The 12,004-nt window shown below is 45.4% G+C and overlaps 1 protein-coding gene across 6 annotated transcripts in view; it reads right to left on the minus strand.

Moving 5' to 3' along the window:
• ATP6V0A4 (ATPase H+ transporting V0 subunit a4) overlaps window positions 1-12,004 on the minus strand; it is a 59,288-nt gene that overhangs the window by 28,984 nt on the left and 18,300 nt on the right. For all 6 annotated transcript variants that reach the window (XM_073322826.1, XM_073322839.1, XM_073322800.1 and 3 more), the window contains 6 exons: window positions 9,981-10,074; window positions 6,220-6,432; window positions 4,565-4,715; window positions 4,130-4,269; window positions 3,383-3,540; window positions 1,806-1,899 (listed from right to left, as the gene is read on the minus strand). In XM_073322826.1, the coding sequence (XP_073178927.1) occupies window positions 1,806-1,899; window positions 3,383-3,540; window positions 4,130-4,269; window positions 4,565-4,715; window positions 6,220-6,432; window positions 9,981-10,074 (850 nt within the window). The remainder of the gene's footprint in view (window positions 1-1,805; window positions 1,900-3,382; window positions 3,541-4,129; window positions 4,270-4,564; window positions 4,716-6,219; window positions 6,433-9,980; window positions 10,075-12,004) is intronic.

The raw sequence follows: 12,004 nt of genomic DNA on the forward strand, positions 1-12,004 counted from the left end.
CGGGGAGCGGGGTTCGGGGGGAGGGAGGCTGGATGGGAAGGGAGGTTTGCTGGGAAAGTAACATACTAGTTATTTATTTATTTAGCTAGTAACATACTAGCTTCTACACACGCTTTAGAGTAGGATATACTATCATTTTGAAGGAGACCCCAAAACAGTCAGATCTCAGTCTAGGGTGATGATTTCTCTTCAAGGTATAAATGCATCATACCATCCTACTAAACCCGCACAAAAGTATTCTCCACAAAAGAAACAAGCCAGGCCTTTATAATGAGTGAACTGGTTAAATCCCATAGAAATGGTCATATTAAAAAAAGCAGAGAGACAAGGCGGGTGAGGTGATATCTTCTATTGGACCAACTTCTGTTGCTGAAGTGAGAGAAACTTCCAAGCTCACCAACAGAAGTTGGTCCAATAAAACATATCACCTCACCCACCTTGTCTCTCTCGTATCCTGGGACCGACGCGGCTACAACAACCCTGCAAACACACCAAGAAATGTGCGGCACTGTCCATTTTCTTACAGCCTGCTTCTTTGTTAGGATTCCTGTTAGAACTTTCAGCTAAACCTGTGCAGTACTGGAAAGAAAAGCTGCCATCTAGTGGCCTGCTGGGCTCATCACAGTTATTCTTGTCCACTTTCGTGTTGCTGTATGCTGCATATCTACATTCCAATTAAATGACACAGCTGGGATAATTGCTTTGTTTCAATAAAATCCAATTAACTAATAATAATTATGCAGCAAAGCCCATGTCCTGCCCTAAAGCTAGCTGACCCAATCACCGGTGGATTACCAGAGTGCCGGGGAATCCTCAGATGGCATACATGGAGCCACTGTAATGTCTTCTATGCACAGCCGGTGGAATATGCCCATTGTCCACTTTTGCCCTCCTCCCCCCACATCCTTGGATGCCAGAATAGCCCACTGGGAGAATTAGCAGCCAGAGTAAATAAAAGCATACGGCTGTTCTAATTTACACCAGCAAGTGGACACAGATGGTCCCAGGAGTGGGGGAGGGAACATACAGCTGGCTTAAACCCACTTTAAGGCCACTTCTTGAATTGCAGTGAATGCTTCTCAGCTACACTGCCAGGTCTGGGCCCAGGACATTAACATGTTACTGTGCTGCTATGAGTTTCTTTGCCTTGTTTTTTGACAATGAAATCACATCTAGCTCTTTTACGAACAGAGGCATGCTGGATGAGAATGAAAGGGAAGTAGGGAGGTTGGTGCTAGTGACCACTTGGTGCTAAATGAATTTCATACCCAGCATGAAGAAAAAGGGTTCACACAAAATTGCAATGATGGGGTATTAGATGTCAATAACTCAAATTTGGAGACATTAATAATCCTTACATTTATTCAGTGCTTTAAATCACTGTACACACATTAAGGAGTTAATCCTCAAATCAAAATGATGAGATACATAGGTACACGTTATCATTATCCTTATGCAGTTGGGTAAATTAAATCCACTGACTCACAGGCAGAGCAAGGATTAGACTCAGAATTTCCCAAGTCCCAAATCTGTGCACAAGCCTGCAGACCACACAGCCTCTATCTATTGGTCATGGCATGAGGGGAAGGAATATTGTACTAAAATCTTGACGGCTGAAGATGAGCATCCTAAAAGACTCCATAACTAAGGTGTAATGGACTTGCAAAGAGCAGGAAGTGGCCAATGTGGCTTTGGGAGGGACTGCTTGCATATTTGAAGGCTATACACAAGCTGCTGATGTACTAGATCTGGAGACGTGAGGAAGGAATATAACTAAAGATCTTGGACCAACTGAACTTTATTACCGGATCAATTCCAAATGGATATGGATTTCCTGAGTAGACTCCAGGGATCGCGGGATCCAACTGCAATAGTTGATTTTCTTCAAGAACATGTGGACTACAAAAGAAAAGAGAAGGGGCAGGTTCTTACTGCCTCAACCTGAGGTTTTTCTCTATCAAGAGTGCTAAGTACTACAAAATTAAAAATGTCATATACCCAAGGCCTACAGTGGCATTGTGCATGTGCATATGCTATACATGTGTGTGTGTGTGTGTGTGTGTACACACATACGTGTCTATATTGGATATACAAGGCCTGACACTCCTATTCCAGCTACAATGAGTCTGGGAGGAAACACATCAAGGTAGCATCCGAACAATTCCGGAACGTCTAGGCAATTGCTCTCTAGCATTTTGATTGTTCACATTGTCATTGAAAAATCTGAAGGAATGCCACAAATCCATTTCTCCCCAATGTGTGGATACTAGGGGCTAGATCCTCACCCTCATTCCAGTCCCTTCACACCTGGTAAAAGGGCTGGAGGGAGCAGTGCAAAGGGCTCAAAAAGCCCTGTAAGCTGGACAGGAGTGGGGGTTCCCCAGAACAGGAACTGAGGAAAACTGCCATAAAGCTGCCTTCCAAGACCCCCCTTGCTAGCATCAAAAGGACCATGTCGGTGGCAGGACTGGAGGTGGGACTGGGCCTTAGCACACAGTTCTGCAGAGGTTCCAGGCAGTACTGCGGCCCATAGGGCAGCCCAGGGGAGGCTGCCATAATTTAGACAGGCCCCCAACACTATTTAAATTATGCCAGAAGCTTCCCAAGCTCCCGGAGCATGAGAGTTTTGGTACATCAAAGAATCTCAGTCCAGGAATTTATTGGGCCTTGGAATCTCTTGGATACAGACATGAAGCCGGATCGTGAATATAAGAACGGCTATACTGCATCAGACCAAAAGTCCACCTAGCCCAGTATCCTGTCTTCCGTCAGTGGCCAATGCCAGGTGCCTCATAGGGAATGAACAGAACAGGTAATCAAGTGATCCATTCCTTGTCACCCATTCCAGCTTCTGGCACACAGAGGCTAGGGACACCATCCCTGCCCATCCTGGCTAATAGCCATGGATGGACCTATCCTCCATGAATTTATCTAGTTCTTTTTTTAACCCTGTTATAGTGATATGGGGCTGTGTACAGACAGGGGAGGAGAAGAAGTGGGCAGGGCAGGCTCCAGGAGTAAAAGGGGGCTGGGAAAGGTGAGTGGGAGGCAAGTGGAGTGAGAGAGAGAGAGGTGAGGAACGGGAAAGCCAGGTCACACTCCCATGTGCCGGGTGATGGAGTCCACTATGCTTATGATGGCCCCTCCCCAAGTCAGCAGCTATTTTAAGTATCTGTTAAAATACACCTTGATTTTGAGATGAGATTTGTCCAAACGTGAATTCAGTCACACAGCTTGGTCCATTCACACATGAATTCACCCCAGGGATTCAGCCCAGCCCCACATGCATCCTCAGCAGGTCTTTCTTTTAATCCCCAGGGAACAAAATATTGTTCCATTACATGTCATCTTGCTTTTTGTTTTTATATCATTTACCACTTACTTCCACGTATTGTTTCTAAACATGGGGCGGGTATGCCAGGAAGAACCAAAGATGTTGAAAGATTTGGAGAAGCAGTCATTGTAGATAAAGCCAGTATAAATGGAGAATATGCCCATGAGCAGGATCAGGTAGCGCCCACCAAAGAAGGTGTTCCAAATCTGCAAGAGAAGAATTCAGGGAGAGCAAGCAACCATCACACAACACAGCAATGCTCGCACTGTGCAGCATGCCTCGAGAGAGGAATTCTTTTACAGAGTCATTCACTCACTCCCCGTATTTCCAGATGTTCATGCTTGGATAAGATGTTCCTACAGAAATGGCCTAATTTCAGACTTGCTGAACACCCAGCCATTTTAATGGGAGCTGCTGGTTGCTCAACATTTTTGAAAATCAGGCCAATTACTTAGACCCCTAAAGGTGGATTTAAGAGCCTGACTTTAGTATCCGACTTCTGAAAACTGAGCCCCAATTTGTACATACAAATGCCAGCTGCAGTTTTGTACAGACATATACGCGGGTGCATGAAACTGCAGGTGCAAAGTTAGAGCGTGTTTGGGGCGATCTGGCCCTTTGTGTTATTATTAGGCAGAGGAACTACTTGCCAAACAGCAAGGCCTCTTAGGTGCTCTGAGTTTTACAGAAGAAAATTCATTTAACATTTTGGGGTTTAGATGCCTTCAGTATTGAGTAAGGATTTTGGAACCCATTGCAAGGCTGACAGGATGCATTCAGCCCTAGGAAACTCACCTCGTTATTGCTTTTCTGGGCCAAAAGTGTCTTCTCGTTAGTGACCATCCAGAGGGCAAAGCCCAGCATAACAGCCCCGTGGCCACAATCTCCAAACATCACCGCGAACAAGAAGGGGAAGGTAATGATAGTGTATGGAGCTGATGGAAAGAGACAGACAGGAGCTCAGTTTCACTGAAGGGCCTCAACAAGAATCAGCTTTTTAAATCAACCACTAGGGTCAGAAGGCCAGACTCTATGCCACGTGTAAAGGGGTGCAGTTTCACTGTAGTCAATGGAGCTGAACTAATTTGCACCAGCAGAGAATTTGGTTCAGCTGTGACATACGTGGTTTTGGATCACAAAGTGTGGTCAGAGACCGGAGGCCTTCCCCTTTGACCCACGCCCTTGGCAGGATCTCATCTTCAGGCTGCAGCAAAGCACGTGTCTTTTTACCTGGATTCATCTCCCTATAGCTCCCCACACCATAAGCATCCACAATGTTCTGAAAGCCTGCAGTGAACTTGTTGGTTCTGTTGAAGGTGGGTGGGGCCATCTTAGACTGTACTGCAGTCAGGATGGGGGAGATGGTAGAGCCGCTACGTTCCTGCAAACAGGTGACAAGGATGGACGTTAGCCCATTTTTACTAGTCACATCACGCGGTTTTGCCAAGAAACCTTACCCATGGAGTATTATTTGGCTAGTGAACCCTGCCCAACAGGTCTGCATTATACACCCCTTTAGCCCACTGTCTCCCAACCTTGGAAGCTGGTCCCCTCAGGAGACGGGATAGACAGACTAGCCCCAGTAGACTCAGGGCACAGTGGCTGTCATAAATATAAAGGGAAGGGTAAACACCTTTAAAATCCCTCCTGGTCAAAGGAAAAACCCTTTCACCAGTAAAGGGTTAAGAAGCTAGGATAACCTCGCTGGCACCTGACCAAAATGACCAATGAGGAGACAAGATACTTTCAAAGCTGGACGGGGGGGGGGGGGGGGAACAAAGGGTCTGGGTCTGTCTGTGAGATGCATTTGCTGGGGACAGAATAGGAATGGAGTCTTAGAACTTAGTAAGTAATCTAGCTAGGTACGCGTTAAATTATGATTTCTTTAAATGGCTTGAGAAAATAAGCTGTGCTGAATGGAATGGATATTCCTGTTTTTGTGTCTTTTTGTAACTTAAGGTTTTGCCTAGAGGGATTCTCTATGTTTTGAATCTAATTACCCTGTAAGGTATTTACCATCCTGATTTTACAGAGGTGATTCTTTTTACTTTTTCTTCTATTAAAATTATTCTTTTAAGAAACTGAATGTTTTTTCATTGTTCTTAAGATCCAAGGGTTTGGGTCTGTGGTCACCTATGCAAATTGGTGAGGATTTTTTATCAAACCTTCCCCAGGAAAGGGGGGGTGCAAGGTTTTGGTGAGGATTTTGGGGGGAAATACGTTTCCAAATGGGCTCTTTCCTAATAAAATAAACCTGGTTAGACGTTTGGTGGTGGCAGCAAAAGTCCAAGGACAAAAGGTAAAATAGTTTGTACCTTGGGGAAGTTTTAACCTAAGCTGATAAAAGTAAGCTTAGGAGGTTTTCATGCAGGTCCCCACATCTGTACCCTAGAGTTCAGAGTGGGGAAGGAACCTTGACAGTGGCGTTGGGCAAAACAGCGCATTCCTATACTGTACTCACTTCCCTGAATCAAACGTGCTCCCACAGCCGCAAATGAAGGGGCAGGCAGTCCATGAGGGCCGCTCACCTCTCCTCCTTTCTCTGAGTGGGCCTAATGCTGCTGGGTGCTCAGAGCAACTCAATGCAGAGCTCAGCTCAGCCACAACAGCACATGTGGCCCAACTCCAGACGCACCCAGGGATGTCCCCACCCAGCCTGAACCACGAGTATCTCTCTGTCAGGGAATGAGGACAGGAGCCACCAGAACCGGGAGAGCCAAAAATAAGAACAGACAAGGAAAAGGACAGGAGAGAGATAAAAGAGAGGGACAGACGAAAAAAACTGGCAGAGGAAAAAGAAGCTCTGGTGGGTCCTGGGAGTCCATTCCGAAGCAAGAAGGGGGCTCCGATACAGAGTGGTTGGGAAGCGCCGCTTAGCCCCTCACCATTCCCTGCTGGAGAGCCCTTTTTATCTTGCCGGAGTCAGCCACTGGGAACCAGATCTCAGCGATGACGCACTGCTGGGTGATGTCAATGTTACAGCAATTCAGGATGTGGTAGATGGCTTTGATTTTCTTCACCTTGATCCCCCAGGTCCACAAGTTCGCAGCCGCCTCGCACAGCAGCCGCTGGCGGTGCGATTCCGTTTGGGTTATCACCTGCAAGCAAAGCAGGAGCAATAGTGAAGCAATGGGAACTTATTTGGTGTGGTGCCCTTCAGCTGCATTTTAGGGAAGCCTGAGGAAGGATTGCAGGTGTTTAGTATGAGTCAGCCAGACACCTGGTAATGGCATTCAAAGATGTCTGAACATGGACGCAATTTGCCAATCTCTGGAAAGCTGAAATACTGGGGGGACGAACGGGGGAGAATTATCACAGCTTCATTCCTGTTAAGAAATTTTCCAGGGAAGTGGCTCAGTAGCTGATACTGTAAGGCACATTTTCCTGACACCAGAAATTTAAAACTCTGCTCATTGCGAGCTTGGTCCTGAAAGGGGCTGAGATATTTCTTGCAGATATTGAGCACCTTCAACACTGATGACACCTTCAGGAGTTCCTGGGCAACAATTGTAGGATCAGGCCCTAGTTCAGTCTCTCTCAAGAAGGCCTCCACAGCTAACAAGCAGAGAGAGGAGTCTGGCTGGCTGAGGCACGCAGAATTAAAAGCAAAATCCTGACCAGCTGGCTAGTCAGCAGTGAGACTATCAGGGGGTCAGTCTGACATGAGCATTTAGAGAGGGGATGATATCATGTCAAATAAACATCTGCATCTCTAACTGCTAGCTGGGACAGTTTGGAACAAAGACAGAGAATGAGGGCTGCCCACTGTGTCGCACTGAGCAGTATTACCGAAAGTTTGCACAACATAACAGGCCAATGCATCAGTCTCATTTTCAAATGGAGGAAAATCCGTGTCTTTATAAATGGGCGGGAGCGTTGTATTTTAACTATCATACTCTTTCAGGGCCCCATCCTGACTTCCGCACACTACTCATGAAGTGGAGCATGGGCCACAGCACTCGGCCCCTAGTTCTTACCCTTACTATGCATCCTTACTATGCCACCCTCCTGCCTTACAGGTTAATGTGTGTCTAAATAGGGGCTGGGTGACAAAAGTCAAAGCAATCCAAACAAATGAGTTTTGGAAAGCTCAGCGTGATTCAAAGACAGCAGAATTCATGGATTATTTAGGACATTATCAGTGCCAACTAACCAGTCAAATAAATAGATTAAACGCCCAATCCAAACCAATGGGCGTCTTTCCACAGACCGGTTTCAGAGGAACAGCCGTGTTAGTCTGTATTCGCAAAAAGAAAAGGAGTACTTGTGGCACCTTAGAGACTAACCAATTTATTTGAGCATGAGCTTTCGTGAGCTACAGCTCACTTCATCAGATGTTTACCGTGGAAACTGCAGCAGACTTTATATACACACAGAAATCATGAAACAATACCTCCTCCCACCCCACTGTCCTGCTGGTAGACCGCAATCTGAGTTCAATCAGGCCCTTTAAGAGCAAAGGTCACGTGTGGGATAAATTATCTCACAAACACATGGATTTTTAATATATCACACGGTTTTGCAATTTATCATGTGCCTTTAGCCAACTCAGCTGCTCAGCCAGCTTCACTAGACGACTGCTACAAGTCTCAGAGCCTCTTCATTCAACTGCCACTGTTTTTTTTCCCCCAAAGGAATCTGTTAAAGAAACTTTTGCTTCTTTCCCCTCAAATGTGGAATTTTCCCCACAAAATTATACACCTCTGAGGCCCAAGATGGGTAATTTTCAGTTCTGCCGCTGTCACAGATTTAAGGGTTGAGATTTCAAAGTTAGAAACAGGAGATGGATACCACTGGAAAAGGAAGATCCCTGGCTTTCCAGAGTGGTTCAGGACTTGTTACTACACTAAGGGCCTGAGAGATCAGCCATTTTAGGTACAGTAAAGCTATTTCAGGTATTTTTAAAGGGTTTTATGGTGCCCTCTCATCCCTATACAGTTGGACCAGGTGGTAAAGTAGGTGTTTGTATACAAGAGTTGAGATCCCCATCCTCTGCTAAAGCTATTGCACAAAACAAAATAGTTCCAATAAAAACATGTAAAGCTCTCTCAAACATTTGTAAAAACATTTTTCTGTCACATATGTGGCACATACATGATGATGCAATGTGGTACAAATATGTTACCAGCACCTCTTGAGGGGAAGCAGTGTTGCCTAGTGGTTAGACCACTAGACTGGGACGCACAAGACTTGAGTTCTATTCCAGCTCTGTCACGGGCCTGACTGGAGAAGTTGGGCAAGCAAGTTCCCTTCTCTTTGCCTCAGTTTCCCTACTGGTAAAACAGGGACAATGACACCTTCTTTCGGAAGCACTTTGAGATCTACTGCTAAAACGTGCTGTAAGAGTATTATTATTATATTGTCTTGGATGACCTGTAATTCAGCTGTTCCATATTCAGGCTACTAAAACCTTTAGTTCGTACCATACCATCATGTACTCCCTAGATATCAGAGCTGTAGGGTATAAGTCTGGCAGCAATCAACCACCTTTTCTGAGAGAGTCCTACTTTTGTATTTTGTTCATCTACCACCACGCCCCCTTAAGCTTTTAACGTGTGGGGCCTTCCCGGCATCGCTCTCCCTATATCTAATGGAAAATGGCACAGCTACCACCCTGTGCATAAAAAGAAGGCTCTGCCCCAGCTGACAAGTCGCAGAACTGGTCTGAAATCAACAAGATGAAATTAAAAAAAGACCAAGTGCAAATTTACTACACTTAGGAAGGAAAAAAAAAATCAAACCCACACCTACAAAAAGGGGAATGACTGGCTAGGCGGTAGCACTGCAGAAGAAGGATCTGGAGGTCACAAATTGAATATGAGTCAACAATATGATGCAGCTGCAAAAAAGGCTAATGTCATTCTTGGCTGTAATAACAGGAGTGTCGAATGCAAGACATGGGCGGTAACTGTCCTGGCTACTCGGCACTGGTGAGGATTCAGCTGGAGTATTGTGTCTAGTTCAGGGCAGCATATTTCAGGAAAGATGTGGACAAACTGGAGAGAGTCCACAGGAGAGCAACAAAAATGCTAAAGTTTAGAAACCCTGAGCTATGAGGAAAGGTTAAAAAACTGGGCACGTTAAGTCTTGTGAAAAGAAGACTGAGGGGGCAGCTGGTAAGAGTCTTCCAATATATGAAGGGCTGTTACAAAGAGGACTGGGATTAATTGTTCTCCATGTCTGTCGAAGGTAGAAAAATAAGTAATGAGCTTAATCTGCAGCAAGGAAGATGTAGGTCAGATATTAGGAAAAACTTTCTAACTATAAGGGAGTTAAGTTCTGGAAAAGACTTCCCAGGGAGGTTCTGGAATCCCCATTATGGGAGGATTTTGAGAAAAGGGTTGGACAAACACCTGTCAGGACTGGTCTAAATTTACTTGGGCCTCCCTCAATGCAAGTGGCTGGGCTAGGTGACTTCTCAAGGTCCCTTCCAGCCCTACAGTTCTATGATTCCATGATTAGCTATTCCTGGAGCCTGTCCTCGTCACCAGGTCCCCAATCCTGCAACTGACTGTACATAGCCAGAGCCCCATTTGTGTGTGGATCCCTGCCGTTGTCAGCTGGGCTGCCCAGGACCATAGGAGCCAGTCTGTCTGCATGCAGTCAGTCACAGGATCGGGGCCTAAATAAAGCTAGTGTCACTTACTGCGTTTAAATCCTCAATCCTTGTGTTCACACCATCAGACATTTCTCGACGTTCAGTAGCAGACTCTGGACAGGTATATACTGTAGCACGAAACCTAGTATGAAGAAGGGGGAAAAGACCCAGTCATGCTTACTGTCACTATGCACAGTCATCTGTAAGGCTATTTGCATACTCTTTTCAGTTGAAAACTGGTCCCCATCTCCACTTCATGCATTGAGATGCACTGGCATTGCAGCTGAGGTGCAGTTATACATAGGAACCTCCCTCAACCCAACAGTAAATGAGACTCTCATTCAAATGGGGCTGCTCAGACAACAGGCCTCTCATTCTGTGCTGTGAGTTAAGGTACCTGATCTTCCTGAGGTCATGTCTATCCATACAGCTCTGCAGTGGGGCAACTGAATGGATACAGCTGTGCCGCTGAAGCACGTCTGGTGAAGATGCTCCCTATACTGACAGGAGAGTGCTCTCCAGTCAGCATAAAATACCCATCTCCGTGAGTGGCCTAAGCGATGCTGGCAGGAGAAGCTCTCGCGCCAACACAGCGGTGTGCACAGAAACACTTACGTTGGGGTAACTCATGTGGAATATTCACACCCCTGAGCAACATATGTTTTGCTGACATGTAGACCTAACCTTAGTGGAAAGGATTTTAAAGAGTGACAAAAATAACATTTTCTGCAAAGCCAAAGTGGGTGAGGTAATATCTTTCATTGGACCAACTTCTGTTGGTGAGAGAGTCAAGCTTTCGAGCTTACACAGAGCTCTTCTTTGGGTCTGGGAAATGTACTCAAGAGTGCCCCAGCTAAATGCAAAGTGGAACAGATTGTTTAGCATAACACATATTTCAAGGGACCACTCAAGGTGAAGAGACCTGTTAACATTGGTGGGTTACAGATTGTTGTAATAGGCCATAAACCCACTGTCTCGATTCAGGCCATGATATTTAGTGTCTAGCAAAGTCATGAATTTAAGCTCCCAGGCTCATCTTTTGAAGATGCTGTACAGGCTCCCTTTGAGGCTGAGGACTGAGAGGTCAGATATAGAGCGATCGCTTTGTGAAAAAACTGTTCACTGACAGGCAATAGGATATTTTTGTCTTTTGGGGGGAGGGGTATCATTTTGTTATGTGAGTTCATTCAAGAGCATAGTGATTGTCTCATTTCACCCGCTTAGCTGTTATTGGGGCATTTCATGCAGTTTCTGAAAAGTCAGTCATTGAACAGAGCAGCCAATAGATGTCCCTGTAGCACCATGTCTTTACAGTAGCCATTCACCTTTCTCTTTGCATCACAATTGCAAAATCAGCATATCCCCAGTCAGTGAGCTGTTACATGACGCTTAAGAGCCTTCACTGAGGAAAATTTTAATAAAACCCAGTTAGTCTATAACGTATGTTTTCTATATTTATTTGCCAGTGTAAACAACTAAAACTGAGAATGTACAGTATTGTGTAGACTGAGGCCAGGCCTACACAAGCAGTGCTATACTGGGATAGCTATAGTTGTATACTACATCAGCAAAGCACTCCTAGCATGAATGCAGCTATTGCAGCAAAACTGCAGTTTGTATAGTAAAACCACCCCCGAGTGAAACAAGCTATACTGGTGAAAGCCGTTTTGACGCTATAATTGCATCTACACAGGGAGCTTCTGCTGGCACAGCTGTGTTGGTCAGGAACCACACTTCTTCACACTCCTGACTGGCACAGCTATGCCAGCCGAAGTCTGTAGAGTTTACCTGGGCTGGGGCGTGAACTCAATCTAAAAGTGTCGACCCCAGTAGAAGCACTTTTATATTGATAAACCTGTGTTCACACTGGGAGGGTTTTGCTGATTTAACTGTACAGGGATAGTTACAGTTAAAGCACGGTATGCATGACTAAGGCCTTGTCTACACACAAAAGTCTACACCCCCCCAATCTGGATTCACCAATACCAGTGTAAATATGCTTATACCAATATAGTTGAGGCCTGGTCTACACTTAGACTGAACTAGCTACATCGCTCAAGGCTGTGAAAAGC

The sequence above is a fragment of the Lepidochelys kempii genome, chromosome 1, assembly GCF_965140265.1.
Source record: "Lepidochelys kempii isolate rLepKem1 chromosome 1, rLepKem1.hap2, whole genome shotgun sequence".
Classification (NCBI taxonomy): Eukaryota; Metazoa; Chordata; order Testudines; family Cheloniidae; genus Lepidochelys; species Lepidochelys kempii.